A 23,427-nucleotide genomic window follows, 5' to 3' on the forward strand; every position below is an offset into this window, starting at 1 on the left:
CAATACTAACAACAGCAATTGGCCACCTTGCATAAGTCGTTGTTGCTGGCCCGACTACTGCGCCGTCCGAAACGACGACTACTGTACGTACATATGTATGTATGTACATCGATAGCAACACCAACAACGACAACCACAGCGACTGCGATGATGAAGGCGATGACGACGATGATGCTGGCAAAATTGATAACAACAACAAAACGATGTTGCAGCTAAAACGTAAATGCAGCGAGGCAACTCTGGCTGCCACACGGCACAGCAGCTACCACTACGATGGATGCTACGCTTGATGAGATGAGTGGCGACCATGTTTCCTGATGCGAGGCGGATAGTTTATCGCCAATTTTCATGCCGTGCAGAGGTGAACGCGGAAAAAAGGCGTTCGAATTCAACCGAACCGTGCAGCGCAATAAACCCTCGGTCTGCGAGAACTCGACACACAAGCACAACTCGATAAAAAAACAACAGGCGTCCGCCATTAAACGAGTGGTAATGTGAATATTCCGTCGGCAACTCGACTCGTTAAATCGTTTCATTCGCTAAGTGTTTGCCTTTGGCAAATTTACCGCCTTACATATTCGCATGCATGGCTATGAACAGCAGAGGATGTACACACATACATACATATATACTTCCAAGTGCGTCTTGGCCGTTCAAATTAAAATATTATCAAGTGTAAACTGCAGTCGCTTGACCTTTGACCGTCTACGTTTTAATACAAATTCCGGTTTTAGTGGAGGAATTCGAATTAAAATATGTCAAAGATATATAAAAAAATAACAGTGCCCCTTGTAAAATCCACGCGTTAGCATTGCCTGACAAGTTAAAGTATATGTGGAAGATAATTGTTAATGATTCAATAGTGAAACGAGTGCAAATATTTTCAAAAGTGTGCCCGGTGCAGTGTACTGAAACTTGTAACAAATTTGAAAAGTAAAAGTGTTTGACTGCTGCTTTTTGAAAAATGGATCACCCAGGCAGTGGTTTTGTGGCGTCACCATGGGCAGCGGTTTTAGGTCACCACGCCATGGCTGCAACGGCCGCCGGTGCCGACGCTGGATTCGCAGCAGCAGCAGCGGCACATGTCCAGAATGTGGCGGCAGTTGCCCAGCATCACCATCACCACCCGCATCACCATCAGATAGCAGCTGCGGCTCACCACCACTCCCACCACCATCCACACCACCACCCTCACTCACACCACTCCCATCACACGCATCACTCCCACCACCTGAGTCCGACTGGTATGCCTATGGATTTACATGTACCGCAAGGATTTCCTTATTACAGGTACTTTCAAGCCATAAATATTTTTGGCATTCAATATCCCATACACTATGTGCATATATATGTAGATATAGAAGAACTCTCATCAAGTATGCATGTACCTATGTATGTATGTATGTAAAAACACACTTCACATATGTACATCTGTGCATGCAGCTTGAAGCAAAGCAAGGTTTTTACCAAATCGAACACGTATCTGAACCGCAACTGAACTAAAAAATATAGAATCGAAAATAGGTTAGTACCCTAAATTTCTATATATAGTATGTATGTACATACACATGTAGATATATACTGTACACATATCTGCGTCTCTTGCCAAAACAACGCCTTTGTTTGTTGCTAGATTTTACGTGAATATCATTCAAAAGTAACTTAAGTCCCAAAGAATTATTAAGGTTTATTTAGAAAACCCCGTCACGCGGGTAATAATTATACTCATTTAGTTACATAAGTAAATATAATTTAGTAAAAACGATTTTTTCTAAAGGTGCGAGTTATAAAGGGTGATTTTTTAGCTACATATTATCTTTTTAAACAGTTGGTTTAAACAGCTGACGCACGTTTCGTGTTTTGTTTCACTGTCAAACATCTCCAGTTTGGTCTATAATTTAACCATGAATCGTCTTGCAAACGAACAACGCTTGCAAATCATTGAATTTTATTATAAAAATGAGTGTTTTGTTAAGAAAGTTTATTGCGCGCTTTTTCCATTTTATGGTCAGTTTAATCGACGCACTGAACCAGCTATTCGAGCTATTGTGACTAAATTTAGAACCACATTTACACTATTGGACACGCTTACGTAGAGTGCGAACTGAAGAAAATATCACAGCTGTATGGGCCAGTGTTAATGATGACCATCAATTATCGATTCATCGCCGTTCGCAGCAATTGAGCCTCTGTTACACAACGCGGTGAAAATTTTTGCGAAAGGATTTAGGTGTGAAACCTTTCAAAATACAGCTGGTGCAAGAATTGAAGCCGAACGACCTACCGCAACGCAGAATTTTTGGTGAATGGGCTCTTGGAAAGTTGGCCAAATATCCACTTTCTATCGAAAAATTGTGTTCAGCGACGAAGCTCATTTCTGGATCAATGGGTCCGTAAATAAGCAGAATTGTCGATTTTGGAGTGAAGATCAGCCAGAAGAATTGCAAGAGCGAGCTACTAATGTATCCAGAAAAGGTCACAGTTTGGTGCAGTTTATGGGCTGGAGCTATCATTGGACCGTACTTCTCCAAAGATGCTGCGAATCGTAACGTAACTGTGAATGGTGAGCGCTACCGTGCAATGATATCCAACTTTTTTTTTGGCCAAAATGCAAGAGCTTGACTTGCATGACATGTGGTTTCAGCAAAACGGTGCCACATGCCACACAGCACGCGTAACAATGGACTTGTTGAGAGGCGAGTTCGGTCAACATTTTATTTCACATTCGGGACCTGTCAATTGGCCACCTAGGTCGTGCGATATAACGCCTTTAGATTATTTTTTGTGGGCTATGTTAAAGCTCATGTCTATTCCGACAAGCCAGCTTCAATTAACGCATTGGAAGACAACATTAAAGCATTTATATGTGAGATACCGGCCGAAACATTGCAAAGAGTATGCCAAAATTGGACTAAGCGGATGGACCATTTGAAGCGGATCTTCATTTGCATGAAATAATCTTCAAACAATAAATTATATGGACTGTACTATCGATTTAAATAAAAATGCATGCATTTTTCTGAAAACGTGTGTTTTTTGGAAAAAAACTTTCCTACAGCTCTTAAAAAATCACCCTTTATTACCATATAATACTTAATGTTTCAAATACTCGTATTCGAAAACTACAATATGTTGGTAAATTTTCCCACAAATCGATGTAGGTCTAAGCGCTCAGTTATACGTACGTACCTACATACGCAGAACTGACGCTTACGCCCTTTTTCAAGATGAGGGACCTACATTAATGGCGCCTCCGAACGGCAACTGGTTATTAAGAGAAGCTTTTTGTTGGCAGAAATGCGCTCGGAGATTTGCTGCCGAGGGGCGACCGCTATTAGAAAAAATTTGTTCTTAATTTGTTCTTTCAGAGATGCGAACCTACGTTTTCTCTGAACTCCGAGTTCTCCAACCCATTCGGCTATGACGGCCGCCGAGCACAGTTAGTCTAGAGTTAATTTACGTAACGTAACTTAACTTTACTTAACTGAATATTGTGCTCAATCTGCTATATGGAAAGCTGTGTTAGATAAAACTTAACTTTACTAAGAAGCTGCATATCTTAGATGCTTAAGCTTCCGCCTCCCGTAAATTGAGAGCGGCGTGAGAATCAGGGTTGCCATATCTTCATTTTGTGATTCTTAATAATAAATGTACGTAGAAATTATCGATAATAAAATTTATTTATCTCTATCAATGTTTTTTAGTATTATTTAGTATTTATTGAAATTTGTTTGATTTCCGAGTTGTTAGTTAATACAGTTATTCGCCAACAGCTGATTGCTCGAGTCAGCTGATTGTTCTCTTCTAGACAAGGTTGCCAGTTTAATGAAAATAGTAAAAGTGATAAATTTAGACACATTACAAAATGTTAGAGAATTCAATGGCAGCTTTATATGATACTTATCTTCTTCGGGACATACATTCGTAGATAGAAGATAGTCTATTATTTATCATATGTCCACCAACATAGGGTGCAGCCTACAAATATGAGGGGTGTTCAAAAAATAAGGTGAATTTTCATTTTTCTCAAAAAATATTTATTTATTCATCAATTTATATTTTATCTCCTTCAAAGTAGTCCCCCTCAGATATAATATATATTACTTGTGCCTGCGTTTTTTCCAATCCTTGACGCTGTTCTGATATGCACTTTTTGGTATATCCTTGAGCTTTCTCATCGATTCGGTTTTTATCTCCTCAATAGCCGCAAAACTCGCCCTAGCCACTATTAATTGATACTCTTGTGATTTCTTCTCATTTGCATATACTACTTATATATACCATATAGTAGTTATCGCGCGATACAAACAAGTATTTATATTTCAAACTCATTGTAAACTTCTTCTTTATAAAGATATTCCATGAAAGGCGGTTCATTTTACATTCAGAAACAAAGCATTCGAACTTTGTAGAGTTTCCACATTGTTTTTATTAACTTTTATTTGTTACTGCGCAAAAGTCAACGCGAAAGTGGCCATTATTGGTTCGAACGCCAGGTATTAACTTAAATTAGAACTTAGTTACGTCAAGTGTTCATAAAGGTTCGATAGGGCTAAGATCTGGACTTGACGGAGGGCAGTTCAAGATAACAATATGGTTTGTTTGAAACCAATGTTTTGTGGTTCTGCCTACATGGAGGATAAATTCATTCACACGATGGAAGTAAATACGATGAAGTGAAATTTTCCAACATCGTTTAATGGCATGCATCCCCAGAGCATTACGCTTGGTGGAATCTTTACCGTCCGTCAGGCCCATGCAGGGTTCAAACCCCCCCAGACGAAATTTTAAAAATTTGTTGGACATGAATCGTACAAACATTTGTTTGTCTTTACTCAAATAGTAATACCATAAATGTATAGTATATGTTCAATTACTTCTATAAAATCTGACAATAGATCGATTAGATGTACAGAGAAAACAAATTATATACGAATAAAGCATGAGAACATTGATGAGTTATTATAAAGCATATTATAATAAATTAATTTCAATCTTTTTTTGATTATTATTTATCCTTATCACCAATCAATGATTCATCATATCCAAAACTGTGACTTAAGCGTGTACTGTGTCATAAAGTTATATCAGACTGCAACAAAAGTTGGAACCTTAACCTACAATCACAACAACCGTGCCTTATAGCTTTTGCCTGGTCTACTCGCGGCCCACCTATGTTCCGACGCTGGCAGACTATAGGGCCGAACTTCGTCGGTTATCCTTAATGAGGGAAGGCAAAATTCTGCAATTACTTGATGAAATTTTTACGGACATTACACGTGTTTGTCTCAGTGGAAGCTTATTTTTGAAACTTTTATTAACATACCATTGATATTAATACGGCCGCTGTGGCCGAATTGGGTAATGCCTGACTACCATTCGGAATTCAGAGAGAACTTAGGTTCGAATCTCGATGGGGCGGTCGCCCCTCGGCAGGCAATGGCCAACCTCCGAGTGTATTTCCGAGTGCAATGAAAAAGCTCCTCATAAAAAATATCTGCCGTTCGAAGTCGGCTTGAAACTGGAGGTCCTTTCATTTGTGGAACAACATCAAGACGCACGCCACAAACAGGAGGAGGAGCTCAACCAAACACCCAAAAATGGTGTACGCGCCAATTATGCATATATATATAATAAACCTAATTCCGATGCAATTTTCTAATATGTTTTTCCAACAATACCCTCACGTTCCATTGCCAATGCAAAATTTATATAAAGCAATATCTTACCACGAATAACATAAAATTAGCCTATGAATAGGGTAACGGTAAATGAAAACGAACTAAGGATAACGATTTGAGGGCATGCACCTGGAATGTCCGATCCCTTACTGGGGGGACCCGGTTGGTTGATGTCCTCGTGGGAGTAAAGGCTGGCATCACTGCCATTCAAGAGATGCGATGGACGGGGCAACGCAGGAAAAACTTAGGACCTTATGACGTCTACTACAGCTGCCATCTAAAGGAGCGCAAATTCGATGTTGGATTTGTTGTGGGAGAGAGACTTCGTCGCCAAGTACTGTCGTTCTCCGATGGATGAGCGTCTCGCAATATTCCACACCAAAGCGTGATTTTTTATCATCTCGGCCATTTGCGCCCACGCCCCGACGGAAGAGAAGGCCGATACGACCAAAGATTTACTCTATGCTCGCCTGGAACGTTCCTATGAACCCTGCCCCCGCCACGATATAAAAATAGTGCTTGGCGATTTCAACGCCAGGGTAGGCAAGGAGGAAATTTTTGGTCCCACTGTAAGAAATTTCAGCCTGCACTACGAAACATCCGGGGCCAGAAATATGGTTGTCTGCAGCACCAGATTCCAGCATAAGAAGATACACCAAGCTACCTGGCTGTCTCCTGGCCGAAAATCGCGAAATCAGGTCGATCATGTAGTGAAAGACATCGACTCGGATCATTACCTCGTTGCAAGATTCGCCACTCTACTCTCACTCCTGCTCTCAGAGAGTACTGCCTAACAATCCGTCATGCACGAGCAATCTCTACGTACCGCTGCCGAAGAAGAAATTGGGTTCCGGCGAGCCCGAAAGACCAGTTGGTACGACGAGGAATGTCATGCTGCGATTGGGCGCAACGCGAGCCATGTGGGATCACTACCGGGAACTAAAAATGAAGAGAGACGTATTATACGAAAGAAGAAACGAGAGGCCGAAACACGTGTGCGCGAGGAGCTTGAGATGCCGGCCCATATGAACAACACCCGAAAATTCTACTAGAAAGTTCGGCGGTTTACAGAAGGTTTTAAGACCGGAGCGTTTTCCTGTAAGAACAAAGACAACAATCTGGCGTCCTGGCGTCTGACATCCAGAGTATACTTAAATTATGGAGGGAACACTTCTCGAACCTGTTGAATAGTGGAAATCCCGATACCCCTATCGTTGACGACGGAACTGTTGCTCCGCTACCCGATCATGACGAGGTGAGAATAAACCGCGGGCGCCGACGGACTGCTGGCTGAGCTATTCAAACATAACGGCGCGAAACTGATAAGGTGCATGCATCAGCTTCTAAGCAAAGTATGGTCGGATGAAAGCAAACCTGCCGATTGGAATTTAAGTGTGCTCTGCCCAATCCATAAGAAGGGTAATCCTGCAATCATTTATAGCGGAATTAGTCTTCTAAATATGGCCTATAAGGTTCTAGCGAGCGTATTGTGTAAAAAGGACCTTATCAGTGTGGCTTAAACCTGGAAAATCCACAATCGACCAAATATTCACAATACGCCAAATCTTGAAAAATACCCATGAAAGGAGAATCGACACACACCATCTTTTCGTCGATTTCAAAGCTGCATTCGACAGTGCGGAAAGGAGTTACTTGTATGCCGCGATGTCTGAATTTGGTATCCCCACAAAACTAGTACGGCTTTGCAAGAGGACGTTGCTCAACACCAGCAGCGCCGTCAGAATTGGGAAGGACCTCTCCGAGCCGTTTCATATCAAACGAGGATGCAGACAGAGTGACTCGCTGTAGTGTGATTTCTTCAACCTGATGTTGGAAAGGATCGTACGAGCCGCACAACTTAGTCGCTCAGGCACAATATTTTATAAGAGCGTACAACTGTTGGCGTATGCCGATGACATTGACATTTTATTTAGGAACCAGCATTAACACCTATAACAATGTTAGCCTGGAAATCCAACGTAGAATCTCTCTTGCCAATAAGTTGTACTTTGGACTAAGTAGGCAAAAGAATTCGATGCAGTACGAGCTGGTGGTAGTAGAGTAAGAGGAAGGCCTCCTCTGCGTTAGAAAGATCAGGTGGAGAAGGACTTGGCTTTACTTGGTGTGTCCAACTGACGCCGGTTAGCACAAGAAAGAAACGACTGGCGCGCTTTGTTAAATTCGGCCAATATCGCGTAAGCGGTTATCACGCCAATTAAGAAGAAGAAGATGAGAAATGATGCAAATCTGTAATCGATTTAAGGGAACGTCGCTAAATATATTATAAAAAGTAAGTTTATACCAACCGGTCGAATTAATAATGTCCCTTTTTGTGTTAAGTTTTTAAGTACATAGTAAACCACAAATGCCTTGAAAAAGCTCCGTATAAAATAACCCTCTGCCATTTGGAGATGGCATAAAACTGTAGGTCCTTTCAATTGTGGAAAAATATCAAGACGCACATCACAAATATAATATTGGGTGTCCGATTTGTGAAATTTCGTTACTGAGTTACAATTCAAACCTTCTCAATTGATATCTAAATCCAATTTCATTTGAATGTAGTTTGTTTCAAAATTTTAAGTTTTCCCAATACGCGTTATTATTATTTACGAAAGTTTATTAAACGTGCGATAGTTGTCCAATTTATAAAATGCAAATGCGTGATTGCATTTAAAAGAGGAACGAATTAAATAACAAAATTTATTAAACCGATTAAGCCAGATTTAGGAAAATTTTTCTTCTTTGCTTTTTGTAGGTTCGGTAAAATATTATTGTACTTTCCTTAGGCAAAATTGAGATGAGCACCACTAACCATGAAACCATGTCATAGCATTGCAAATAAGTATAATAATTGGTAGTGAACTAAATTTTTTCGAAAATAACAAGAGATGCTAAAGAAGTAATTCAGTGAGGTTTGATAAAACTTTAACACTCAGCAGAACGCCGACAAAGTTTTACAAGAAGAGCCTAAAAGTCTACATCGGTCTTTTCATTAGCGTATCTTTAAATTTCCATTCAACTCGCAACCCAGTTTAAAATATTCAACGTAGTTTAGAAGTAGAGAACGGAACATTACGATTTGTTGAATGAAAAACACCAAAAATATATAATTGGCGCATACGTCCTTTGTTTTGTGTTTGGCCGAGCTTCTCCTCTAATTTGTGGTGTGCATCTTGCTGTTTTTCCGCGAATGGAGAGCCGGTTGATGGGTTTTTGATCGCGGGAATAGAGTCGTAGGCTTACCATTGCCTGCCGAGGGGCAATATTTTCAATAATTTCATGTTTTATGGCCCCAGTGGATTTATTCTATTCGATTGAACTTTATGTGTTAGTAATATATGAGGCTTTCAGTTAGGGAAACTCGATGTTGACAGCCTGTGGCCACCACGTCGTTTCAACTAGTTGCTTAGTTGCGGATGCCAAGTCATCATGGCAAGTTAGCCGATTGAATAGTACGTGCAGATGCTAAAACTTTATTCTTGTCAATTTATGAATGGGGACCAAATAATGCTATTTCTGGAGTCGCCAATCGGCCGATGCAGGAGTCAACAAAACCTAGACCATTACTCAAATTCAGACGGAATAAGAGTAATTGAAATTTAGACCTCTCAAATCCATGCCACCGTCCGAAATTCTTGAAAATATAAGACTTATCGAACTTAAAACTTTTGTTAAAATGTATTCAATAGTATATCGGTGTAAATTTGTTAAGCAAATACAAAATACATCGACTGCTAAGTTGTGTCGCAATCAATACAACCAAAAGCTTTCGTTCTCTACACATGTTTTTTTATGTAAGACGAGCAAGTCCACTTAAAAGCAAATCCGCCTTACAAACTTATGTTCGACTTTTAGATTGAACAGGCTCCCAAAGCAGAAAACCCAAACAAATTGACTGTTGATTAGTTGCACCAAGTCTATTACCGTAAGCTCCTTGTCATTATTGCATTTATTGATGTTCAACTTTGAAATAGAGAGGTTGGTAACCGTTTGCCACAGTGAGAAAACGCTTCACATCCTTCCAACTCCCTCGGCTCGACGGAATGAGAATCCAATGATAGCCACTTGCATCAAACACAGTCCACTCGCCCCTCCGCCCATCCATCCATCTGTCCGTTCATTCTCCATTCTCGGCGATACATAATAAGAGTCTATCAGGATTTTTCAATTATATCGAAATAGCGTTATCCGTACTTGCATCGCGTCAGAACGCATAATTACTATAATCACCTGAGTTATTACCTCGACGAATGTTGCACTGCAAATCGAATTTACCCTCTCCCGTCCCCTATAGTCTGCTATCCGCTGCGGCGCGGCAATGCGACCGACCGCAGCAGATCAGAGGAAATACGAGTGCTTACTTCAAAGCGTATAAGTAAAATAAGTAAGTAAAAAAAGATGACAGACATTATATTAAAAATGTAAGCTGCCAATGTTTGGTGGGTCATATTCCGCGAGTATTCGCGATTTTAAGTTCCATTTCGTCTCTCCGTTCATTCTTCTTCTGCAATTACAGTCAATTCGTTAATGTTTCATATGCTACACACTGAAAGAATCTTATACTCAGTTTTAGCAGTTATTGAAAAGTACGTACAAACATCCATACATACATACATTCTCTACCAAATACGCTTTGAACAGTAAATTTGAAATTCAAAACTTTCATTTCAACACAAAGTCACTTACTTCCCTGAACTTTTAAGTTAATCAAATAGTTTTGTGGCTTTTACTAATATTTTTCAATGAGATTTACTGAAGTGTACAGGTATAAGTGCCTATGTATGTATATATGTACATATGTGCTGTGGTGAAGAAATAAATCGCACTTACTTGCTCATCGAACATTAACGAATCGAGCGCTTTGGCCATATCGTCAATCAGCGACTATTTTTTCTTCGGCACTTTGATGAAAAGCCTAATTTGAGTAAAGTAGTCGTAGCCTGTACACACTCACACACACACGCACGCAGCCATGCATACTTACATATCGCTACATAAACACGTAAGCACAAAGTACAATTGTAAAATTATGGTGCGAATGGGAGGGTCCCTGCACTGGGATGCGAAACAAACTACTTACTACTCCATTCCACATAAAATGCGAATCACAATTTCCACAATTTATTTTCGAACGTGATTGGTGAGTGACCGGGCACTAAGTACTCGACCAACAACAAGAAATCAGCAAGAATCGCATTCACAGCTACAGCTATGCAAAGCAACAACCACAACAGAAAGCAGGAGGCAGCAAGCAGCCAGCAGCCAGCAGCCGGTAAAGGCAAAACTGAAAATGCAACCAAAAGTGAAATAAAATTCAAGAAATTATGATGAAGATGCTTGCAATAATGATGATGATAGCGGCATGGTGAGGCAATTGCTTTGAGTTGGATGTGATGCGAATTGCGGCGCTTGAAAGCAACGCGAAGCACCGTCATACTGCGCTCAGGGGCGGGCGCGACCAAGCGGACGAAAGGCAAAAGTCAAAGCTGGCTGTGCAGTGCGGAGCGCACACCCCTTGATTGCACTTCACACCATCTGCCATCTACACCGGCGTTTCGGCCAGGCAGCCTGGAGAGTAGCAAATAGGCTGCGAACTTCTTGGCCGCTCGTCTTCTTCGTTTCTACTGTTGCTTTAACTGTTGCTATGCTTTTTGCTTTGCTATTGCCGTTTGAGCAACAGTGATGGTTCATCGCAATCGCTCCTAATTCGTTCCACGGTCACATACACTTGCACTGCACCGAAGCTTACAACATGTAACTGTCGAATGTGCATTGGTGGAACAATAAAATGGCTAAAACTCATCGCCATTGCTGGTTCATGTACTTATAGTTGCTGCGAAGCGGCTTAAAGCTGGGAATCATGATCGCCTGAATAGGTGCCGCAATACGCTCCGCCATTAATTGCTACCAATGTACGAACCTGCATTATTACAATACTATTACTGTGATATTATCTAGACACAATAAAGTCAAACGGTTTTCAATCACCCGCCCCTCTCGCTTCGAGAAAAATCACTTTCGAAGACACCTGCGTAGAAAGGACTAATCAACTGGTGCTGCTGGAGATTCAATTAAATTATGCAAATTGGAAGTTTCTGCCACTTTGCAGGCCAAGCCATCCAATCAAATTCGAAGCATTGCACACCCACCGCAGCAACGATGCTTCTTGAAGCAGAAGCTGTGCAATAACAAAGTGACTGTGGAATTCTTGTTGAGTTGTTATTGTTGCAATTGTTGTTTTCAATGTTTTGACTTAGCTCCATATAATTTTGATGATTATTTGATGATGGCGATGATGTTCACACAGCCCGCAGCCGAAAACTCATTACAAGCTGCTCCGTCAAAGTGCAGCTGGGTATATCCTTTCAGCCGGCAAACTCAAAGGAAAATGACAGCGTGGTTCGCGTCGAAAAGTCAAACTCTAAAATTTACGCAATCTTGATTAAGTTTAAGCGGCAACGAGTCTAACAACGCTTTCGAGCCAGGAGTGGCTGCATCACTCCGTTTCACTTCTCCGCTACTGACAGCGTTTACAACGTTACGTAGCTACCGTCCGGCTCTAGGCTAATTTCTGCGGCACCTCGTTGAGGCTTATACTGTGTCGTGAGGCCGGCACGAAATCAAATTCACACACACAAATACTTTGACATGTGTATGCGCATATGTGTGTAAGAATGTATGTTTGGATACGCATGCGCAGACTCACATGCACAGGCATCGTTAAGTGCAAAAGTACAAATATCTGTCTGGAATACGTAATTCAGCGCAAATCATAAAGCGCATTCACAAGTGTTTTTCAAACAAATACAAGCACACTACGTACCACATAAACAAGTGAGTGGAACCTGACACTGCACCATCTGGGCGAAGGTGCGACAGAAGCGTCGTTTTTGCAGTTAAGTAACTTGTAATGCATGTGTGTATGTGGAAATGTATGCTTTGAGAGATGGATTATGGCAACGTTCGAATAACACAGGTAAAGGAAAACACGCCCGCTATCAGGACGCATGACACGAAAATCCGGCAGTCAGCTTCGGCTTGACCACTCAAAAAGGAAATATCTTACATACATACATACATACATGCATGCATATCTATATTTATTCTACCTATGAAGCCATTACAATATATTCATTCATACACTTCAATGAGCTTTTTTTATTTGGCAGGTTGGAAATATAAATATTACTTGGTTTAAGAAATGGGGTCTATAGTATATTCAGAAATGTAAAAACCCTAAGTGAGAAGACAACCGGAAGTTTGGAAAATATGCGTTAAAGAACGCAGAAAGCAGGACTACGGAGTTTTTTGGCACAAAGTTATGTAAAAATTAATATAAAATGTATTCAAGCCTGCGGATTATTTAAATGAACAGCAGAAATCGAATGTTATAAATATGTATAAGTAGTATTTAAATAGACAAGGCAAAATACGTAACCACATACACACATGCATACATACCTTACTTACATATTAGACATTTTTTAGATTTAAAACCTTAACGTTTTATAATCCATTTAAATTAAAAACTTTACTTTTAAATACTGTAATTTATTGGAGTAAAATTTAACTATTATTTATCAGATCTTTCTACAATAGAACAAATTTTACAACATTCATTTTAATTCCTTCCTTTAAGTTCCTTCAATGCATTACCGCTTGCCATATCTTCTACACCTGCGACATAGGCGTACATATGTATCGGGTGTTTTTAATAGCTTGGGAACTTCAAATGATAATAGAAAACACAAATATTGTTGGAACGATTTTTTATCATAATCTGGTAGATGATTTCATGGCACTTACTGTTTGAATATGATATCCGGCATATGTCCGCCGCGGCTACATGTAACTCGGTCCATGCGATCAGTCCTGTCAATCGATTGTTAAACGCTGTATGGCAAGTTGCGCCATTCACCGTAATCGCCGCTCCTTCCTGATTTCGAAAGAAATAAGCATCGATGATACCGCCAGTGCTCTATGAACTTCCCAAAGTAAATTTCCACAATTTGGAAGCGTTTTTCTGACGTTACAGATGGGAAAAGTGTAGTTGTAATCTAAGATTATCTTATAATCTCGGATTTCGGAAGAGAAATTTCGTATGGCTAATCTCGTTTTTTAATTACAGATCGGGAGTTAAGCACGAAAAGTAGATGAAACGAATTGGACGCTATTACCGCGACGCTGTGTTAGCTTAAAAACAACATATAAGTATGTACGTGTGCATGCGTGTATGTATGTTTATATTGTTAAACAATGATGTGTGCACTAAATAAGTCGTGACATTTTCGGTTAATCGACTGTGGTTGACTTGCACTATTCAAACAAAAAACAAAGGACTTAGTGCCGCAATTTCAACCAAATAAGATAAACTTCAAAAATAGATGTGATGAAAACCAAATCCTAAATTGGGTCAAATTCATTCAGTCTCACATCTCCAAAACATTGCAACAGGAATATGCAGAGATCAGTTCACTATTTCTAGGATAGCGGCGTTAAATGAGCCGATTGTTGATGTAAGTAAAGAAGAATAAATGCAGGCTGTTGAAGCTTGAATAGGAGCACACCAATAAGGAGCCTGTGGGCTGCAGAGTATGCACGGACACAAACAAGTGTGATAAAAATTGTTTTTGTGCTACATATTCGCAGTCACAAAAAGTTTAATTGAGATAAAGAAATAAAATCTGGCAAATACCAAAAAACAATAAAATAAAATAACGCCATACAAAAGCTCTAAGTTTAAAAAAAAAAGAGGACAACTATGTAGGAATGTAAATACATACGCATGTGTGGAAGTATCGAAGCATCCTAAAGACTTATAAATATGTATGAGTAGCAAAATTGCCGGATTCCTTGGCGGTAGTTGTAGCGGGCTTCATCGCAACGGTATTGGCGCGCCCATCAGGGGACAAGAAGATGAGCAGAAACTGGAGCTGGCAAACAAGGTCGCAAACCTCAAAGGGTAAGCGCGCAACGGCAGCAATAAAACTCAATTCGAAACAAATCGAATCGCAGCCACTATCAACAGACAATATTAACAATTTTCAGCGGGCCCCAAACTGCTGGCTGCAACAATCATCAACTAACGGCTACACCAAGAGCATCGCCAACTACTTCACTTGCAGTAGATCAATCAGTGATCAACGGAATTCAAAAAAATCAACAAAAAATATTCTCGTTCATACTGCTGACACAACAGCTGAGACCGAGGAACGGAAAGGCGCGTAAAAAGCACGACATAATAATGTTGGCGGACAATATAAACGCCCCAATATTCTCAACACAAAATTAAACAGATTTTTCATACACTCACACAGCTGGATCACCACCGGCTTTGCCACGTAGTCTTGACGACCGGCAACTGGCAAGTGGCAACTGGACACTGGCCATTGCTGTAGACCGTCGCAAACATCACAATGCCTATCGAAAGCAGTCCGCGCGGCAGCGCTTGTCAATTTGATCGATTTTCTAGAACGAAACCCATATTAATTTATACTTGTAGTACTCACGTCATACTGTGATCGATGCCGGAGATAGAAAGAAACAAAAATTCATTGCATCGCGATTTCATTAAAATTTGTAGTAAAATCGTAGCATCATTTGGGAAAAAATCAAAATCAAGTTAAAATTGCTCGACACCTCTCTAATGAGCAAATTCACACTAGAAGCGATATTAATGTAAATGGGTTTTTGGCCGAAAATGAAGAGTACAATAAAAAAATCACAATTTTAAATGTCGTTAACTCAAAGATCGTAACATATAATAAATACGTGTAGTTGTGTGTGTACGTTTGTATGCTAACTGAGGCTGCTTTAGCGAATCCAATATCTCTAACGATCATTAGCTGACAGTTCTTATTTTATTGGATATCATTGCAACCAGGCTTTTTACTACTGCTATTATGGCATCCTCAATGAAAAACGTCGCAGCAATTTACCCTTTCAAGTTAATAGCCATGAAAATGGAGGTCCCAAGGCGCTTGGCAGACGACATTTCTAAATAGCTTCGTATCCATCGGACAACGATCTCATCGACTAAATTCGAATGCAAAGATTGTCACGCTTGTCGTGTCGATTGTAATTATCGCCACAGCTGAAGCCCAAAAATGGGTACTTAGTTTAACATAATAATTACTAAAACCATCAGAAAACAAATTAGCAGCTAGCATGGCTCGCCGATATGTGGGCACACATACATACATGAATACATGAATTCCTATACTTGCAGACTTACTCATAAGCATCCCTGCAGGGAAATCGTCAACTGGAGGCATGAAAAATAGAGGCCAATTTATGTTGGGCGAGGACTTTGTGTGTTTGAGTGCCCCTTGCTACAAAATACGCAGAACTTTACTAAAGAAACATTCTTGTTAGGCTTTATAGATGTGCATATGTGTTTATAATCGACAAGCCATCCTTTGTTAGACATTTGGTTTTCCTCCAATTGATGGTGTGCGACTTAGTATTATTATCCTCATATAAAAAATCAAAAGTTTTAAGCTACTTCTGAACGACAGATAGTTTTCTTGGGAAGCCTTTTTGTGACCCAAATGTACTACCTGAGGTTTGTTAATAGGGAATTTTATTCTTTTAGTTATCAAGGCATTAGCAAAGTTTTTTATATGTATCTGCGCTTACAGCAAAGAGTTTCTGGGTAGGTTTTCATATTTTTATCTTTTTTGATATTCTAGAGCCAATGAATTTTCCTACAGGGATGGAATACAATACTCAAATTCCAGCGAAGACACGTGTCCAATGTACTCGTACAAACGTCTCGGACGCCTGGAAAATATGTCGCAAACAAGGAGTCATTTACCAAATAAAGCATGAAAAATTCTCGATCAAAGTCAGTCATAGAAATTTACTGATGTTAGCAGTTCCAATAAAAAGGGCTGCAATATAAAAAACAATAACAATACAGAGCGGTGGCATATTAAACGTCTTAGACTATCAGAAAAGTGCTGCTTAGACACTTGTAGATGTCCTACTTGCATAAATACTCACACACACAAACATATGAGCAGGCAGATGTACGTACGTATGTACATGCGTAATTAAATGGTAGATAATAATTAAAAGTTTAAAGACAAAAGCTTTGACTTTTTCGCACATTTTGCTAAGCTCTATCGCATATAACCGGCAAAACTAAAACAACAACAAGGAAAAATGTAAATACTTCTTCCGAAATAAATATTTGAAATTGAGGTTACCTCTGATAGTTGTATTGCACCTTTGGTCTAATTTAATCCGAGGTACTGGTAAATTTTACCCACACTCAAGCATCTTCAGAAACTTTGGATTCATCCCCCTGGAGACTGATCAATGTACACCGCGATTAGTCCAAGCGGGACATTCTCCACTCACATTTCATTAAGAGAAGAGTGGTCGGATAGCTCAAAGTTGGATAGAAGGGTTGGCGGAGGAGTATTCTACGAGGTGCTCCCATCAAACTTAAGTTCAGACTACCGAACCACTGCAGCGTACTCCAAGCAGAGGTAGCCGCAATCAAAGAGGCAGCTGATTGACTGCCCACTTGTGTAATCACCGTCTCGAAAGTAAACATCTGCTGTGACAACCAAGCGGCAATTAGGGGCATGGGCTCGTTGATGGTGCACTCGAAACTTCATCTCACGCATCCGCTGATATAGCAGGCCTTGATATTAGCGACCTGATGAACTTCATCAAGAGTAGGAAGCGATCGTTCGGTCGTCATACACAGCCAAATTATTTATTTATTTATTTAATGTCTAACAAAATTCAGAATAGTCATTTAAGATATAAATTTCAGAGCTAAAATACAAATTTACAATATTTATTATTAAACAGTGTAGAAAACTTAGATTAACAACATAAGAAACCATTAAATTGCTAAAATTATATAGAAGTTATTAACAAAATTAATGCTTAAGAAACTAATATAAAATAACAAATATATACTAGGTATTATTTAGATTTCTTACATAGAAAGTCATTTTTTAATTGCGTTTGAAAAACATGTTTGGCCCTAGAAAAGTCTAAATCCAAAAGGGAGGCGAGATAATTAAGGTCAGACAACGTTCTAACGAGAAGCGCATTGGCACTATATAATGTCCTACTAAAGCCAACGCGAAAAGTTTTGCAACGGCGAAAATTTCTGCAAGAACATTAAACTGTATTCTTTCTAGAAGGACCGGGCAGTCAATTTGTCCATTAATGAGATCAAAGATTAATGGAAAGAGACTAATCAAACGACAGCGTGATTCGTATGATGGTTTCGGGTCTGACAAATTGAGTGAATGTAGTGCGAAACGCACAAAAAATTTTTGAACCCTCTCCACTCGATTTATATGAATTGTATGATAAGGTCTCCAAATAAAAGAGGCATAATCAAATTTGGACCGAACAACCGCAGAGTATAATATCTTAAGAGTATATGAGTGAGTGAAGTGCGATGAGTGACGTGCGACAAGTGATGAGTGACAAAAGCGAGCATAGCAAGAGAATTGGAAACGACATAATTCATGTGCGTGATAAAATTAAGCTTTGAATCAAAGAAAACCCCTAAATCTTGTATCACATCAGACGAAGCAAGATATGTATAATTGATATGATAAGAGGTATAAAGGGGGTTTTGAAACTTAGAAAATGAGATTTTGTGACATTTTTCAATATTAAGAAATAAACGATTCATAAGACACCAGGAAAATAAATTATTCAACTCGGACTGTAGGGCGGCTGAATCACTAGAATTTCTTATTTCAGCATACACTTTTAGATCATCAGCATAAAGAAGAAAATTAGCGAAGGAAAAACACGAACAAAAATCATTAATAAACAAAACAGATAAGAAAGGTCCTAAAATACTACCCTGAGGTACACCAGAGGTGGCAGTGTAGTGTTTCGAAGAAACTCCATCGATAACTACAGTACTGCATCTCTTTATTAAATAGGACCGAATCCAATCAAGGAAAGTAGAATGAAAACCGAGACAAGCCAATTTAGTTACAAAATCGTATGGGAGATTTTGTCAAAGGCTTTAGAGAAATCCGTGTATATTGCGTCAATTTGGAAACCATTCTGGAAGCCTGCGTGACAATCATCAGAAAAAACGGATAAGTTAGATAACGTAGGTCTTGCAGCTACAAAACCATGCTGTCTAGGACTAATTAGATGTTTAACGCTAAAATATAACTTGTCTTTAACAACGCATTCAAAAAGTTTAGATACAGCAGATAATTTGGAAATTGGTCTGTAATTTGCAATATCGCTTTTATTACCGCTTTTGAAAATAGGAGTGACTGAAGTCGGCTTCCAATCATCGATAAATATTCCTTCAGCCAAGGATTTGTCGAAAATTAGTTAACGAGGTTGCACCAAAGAGCGACAAGTTTTAAACAAAGTTACAGAAAGCCCGTCCACATCCGAATGAGCAGAGTTTTTAATCTTTAGCAATCCCTCAATGACATCATCATCTGATAGAACAAGCGAACTGAAGTCAACTGAAGAAGACACTTTCCCCAAGAAATTATGGCGAATGGCTGCCAAATGAACTTCTTGAATATCTTCATCACACACGAAGTTAGATGAAAAGAAATCGGCAAATAAATTCGCTGCATCACTGACAGAGTAGGCAGTTAAAGTAAAAAAAATAAATAATTGGCGCGTACTTCTGTTAGGTGTTTGGCCGAGCTCCTCTTCCTATTTGTGGTGTGCGTCTTGATGTTGTTCCACAAATGGAGGGACCCACAGTTTCAAGCCGGCAGTCCGAACGGCAGATATTTTTATGAGGAGCTTTTTCATGGCGGAAATACACTCGGAGGTTTGCCATTGCCTGCCGAGGGGCGACCGCTATTAGAAAAATGTTTTTATTAGTTTTGCTTTCACCGAAATTCGAACCAACGATCTCTCTGTGAATTCCGAATGGTAATCACGCACCAACCCATTCGGCTACGGCGGCCGCCTATAACGTCCCTATAAAAAACAGAATTAGGAATAGAAGAGGCCTTTTAAATCGATTTATTGTAATATATCGCCAAAAATTCTTCGGATTACTTTTTATAAAGGGTGGTTAAGTTTCAAGGGCCGGTGTTGATTTTGAATAAAATAGAATTTTTTTAAGAAATTATTATTATTTCTCTTTATTACGATAATATTGGTATGGCTCAATTACGTATGGAATAAAATATTGGCCAAATGACCACCGCGGCTTCGGTGGCACACCTCCAAAGACCACCAAATGCAAATAGTTCCTTATCTAAAGGGTGGTTAAGTTTTCAGGGCCAGTGTTGATTTTGAATAAAATACAATTGTTTTAGGAAATTTTTGTCATTTCTCTTTATTATGATAATATTGGTATGGCTCACTTGTGTATGGAACAAAATATCGGCCAAATGGCCGCCGCGGTCTCGGTGGCACACCTCCATCCGATGGTACACATTTTCGATGACGCTGAGGCATAATTGAGGTTTTATGCCGTTAATGTGCTGAATTATCTCATCCTTTAGCTCTCGAACTGTTGCTAGCTTATCGACGTACACCTTTTCTTTCAAATAGCCCCAAAGAAAGAAGTCCAACGGTGTCAAATCACATGATCTTGGTGGCCAATTGACATCGCCGCGACGTGAGATTATTCGGCCATCAAATTTTTCACGCAAAAGAGCCATTGTTTCGTGGGTGCATTGGTTTTTCGGCAATCACTCTTGGATAATCATTCGCCCAAATGCGGCAATTCTGCTTATTGACGAATCCACTGAGGTGGAAATGTGCTCATCACTGAAGATGATTTTCATCGAAAATCGGTCAATCACTGTTGCCATTTCCTGCCACCGCTTAACGTTTTGCTCGATTGTGTATCTTTCCATGGTTCAAATTGGAGTAGTCTGAAATTGAAAAATGTCAAATGAAATGCAGAAAAAAACTTGACGTTTAGGTGTGGTTCACATTCAACATCGGCCCTTGAAATTTAACCACCCTTTATTGAACTCAAATTTGTGAATGTATTCCTTATACAAATACTTATTTGAAGTACGAAATTTTTAACTTATACTTACTACTTATACCAGAGTTCTGCGGGATACTATTATTTCTTTATCATTAAGTCATACCCCACAGTTGATTTACGTCTAAAAATATTTTTTCATGGGTTTGTATTCAAACGAAAAACCTTATCTAACGCTAGCCGTTTTATAGTATTAGCTCAAAAAGCTTACAATGGACCAAAACAGGGTCACATTCTCGACGACTTTAATGGTAAAAGACAAGAACATGGGACACATCTCTGTATGTATGTATGTATATATGTGCACGAAAAGTTTTACAAAAAGAAAATCCTTAAAAATACAGAGCTTAGATATCTAATGACAGAAAATTATATTTAATGGTAAATAAAAAACGGACCGTATTGCAGCTTAATAACTTTTTTATTATTAATCCCTCTGCAGGCAGAAAATTCTTTGGCAAAGATAATTGAAAATACTAAATCACATACACATGTACATAAATATATGTGCGTTAGCTGGTTCAACTATCCTAAATAAATGTAGGGCGAATGCGGCGAATTTCGAGGCACTTCAGCTGTGTATGAATATGTATGTATGTATGTATGTATGTTGAATCATTTTGCTTATTCTTCGGGTTTCGCTTCTTCCAAATGTTTGTGTTCCAAGAAACGTTTAGATTCAATAATAATTGCTTCTCAACCAAATGGTATTATTGAACACCAAATTCCTCATCCCTTTATTGATACCAAACTAACTTATCGGAAGTGAAAAGCGTTCAATGCACAGCAACACATACATATGACTACCCTGCAGGAAAACCTGACAACTCGTCCCGTTCAAAAAAACAAAACCACAATATGGCTACGTTTTAAGGTAGTCCTTTGATTTTAAAATGACATCTTTTCACTTTTCTGTGTAGCCGTCTATTTATTTCTATTTATTTTCATAATATTCAGGTTTGAGAAAGTTTAGGACCACTCAAGATATTTTGGTTCGGCCCCGAAACTTTTCTTTCCGTGCTTCTTGCAGTATATTCCGCCACCTGCAATCATAATTCCCATTTAGATTTAATTTCCTTCTCTTTGCAAATTTAACTTTTAAGTCGATTTGATCAAATTACAAAATTCCAAATGCACACAAGTCGGAACGACAAAAGTGTTTTCGGTTTAGTAAGTCTTGGAACCAACCCTCTTTTGAAAAGCCTAATGCCATCTGAGCGAACAGTTTACGAAAGGCATGGCAATACTCTACATGGATGGAGTATTAAAAGTGGCAATCGGCACTCATCTAATTGATTTAGCATCGCAATCGTTTTTTCAGAAGCAAACGCTAAAATTTTGACTTTTGAAAAAGAACTGGGAAACAATACTAAACTGATTATTTTCTTAAATAACCATCAGTTGCTTTTGTAGTTAATAACATTTGCATACTCTCTCTATTCTTAGTTGTTATTGTTTTTATGTGCACTTTGTAATCACTTGCGTAACCGTGCAAGCAAAATTGCCTCACATTAACAAAACAAAAAAAAATTAACTTTTGTGATTGTGAAAAATCCGAAAGCTTTTAAACAAAATTGTAAGCCTTTAAAGCATTCGTAATAAATATATTTAGTAAGCATCAATTGATTATATTGTTGGAGGATACCCTTTTTTTTTGCACTCCCTTTCGTGAGGTGGCAAGAAGACGTTTACAGTCACTCCACTTTCGATCACTTTTCCAACTGTCTTTCCCGCTACATCATCTAGTATTTTGATCCCAATGTTGACATCGACTTGATAACTGTCAGCTTTTTAAGCTGAGCCTTTCGCAATTTTTTACTTTCCGTTTCTTCAGGTCTTCGGTTATGTTTTCAGCCTCTGGAATTTACGATGATTGTATCAATTATTTTTTCTGTTGTCGCGATTCTTCCATGCGTACTATATAACCGACCCAGCGTAGACAATGAGCCTTAGTAAAGTTTTCTGGCTTTTACCCAGACTTCATATCGCAAATTAGAAGCAAAAGCATTACATCATGTTTACACATCGTTTTCTTTGGTGGAAAAACACGAAGGTAAACTGGAGTTTCATTTTTGATCCATGGTTGCATTTTTTTAATTATGAATATAACTTCACAACCACATGCTAATATATGTATATATACCATATATATAATTGATGCGTACACCCTTTTTGGGGGTTTGGCCGAGCTCCTCCTCCTATTTGTGGTGTGTGTCTTGATGTTGTTCCACAAATGGAGGGGCTACAGTTTCAAGCCGACTCCGAACGGCAAATGATTTTTATGAGGGGCTTTTTCATGGTAGAAATACGCCCTGCCGAGAGGGGCGACCGCTATTAGCCACATGCTAATACTTTGTTAAATTTGGCTATTTCTGGAGCAGATTTTAAAGCTACTAAAAATGAAAATTTTGAATGAATATTTTGGTAATTATTTTTGTTTGGTATTGTGAAGGATTTAAAACGGATGAAAATGGAGGGAATTCATTCGTATCATATTATGGGTGGCCGACCGAGTCGTATGGAATTATCCAAAAAACAATTTATTTCCGGGTCGTAATTTACCGCTTAGCATGGAATACTCCCTAGTAGCTGTTCTTTCATATATAGTGCATTCATATTAGCATATTTTTATGTTTACGAATGAAAAAGAAAATGCTGCACATTACTTTTATTTTATTTTCATTTTCATTTTTTTTCTAATTTTTTAGATATCGCGAAGACGCGCTTTGCTGGGGTGATAGGTAAGTCTGTTTTTATTATTTTTGT

General features: G+C 39.0%; 1 protein-coding gene across 2 annotated transcripts in view; it reads left to right on the top strand.

The window, feature by feature from the left end:
• The first annotated feature begins 964 nt into the window (after nt 1-964).
• LOC129242443 (protein trachealess) overlaps nt 965-23,427 on the top strand; it is a 63,139-nt gene continuing 40,676 nt past the window's right edge. For both annotated transcript variants that reach the window (XM_054879075.1, XM_054879076.1), the window contains exons 1-2: nt 965-1,290; nt 23,370-23,402. In XM_054879075.1, the coding sequence (XP_054735050.1) occupies nt 965-1,290; nt 23,370-23,402 (359 nt within the window). The remainder of the gene's footprint in view (nt 1,291-23,369; nt 23,403-23,427) is intronic.

The sequence above is a fragment of the Anastrepha obliqua genome, chromosome 3 (assembly GCF_027943255.1).
Source record: "Anastrepha obliqua isolate idAnaObli1 chromosome 3, idAnaObli1_1.0, whole genome shotgun sequence".
In the NCBI taxonomy this organism is placed as follows: Eukaryota; Metazoa; Arthropoda; class Insecta; order Diptera; family Tephritidae; genus Anastrepha; species Anastrepha obliqua.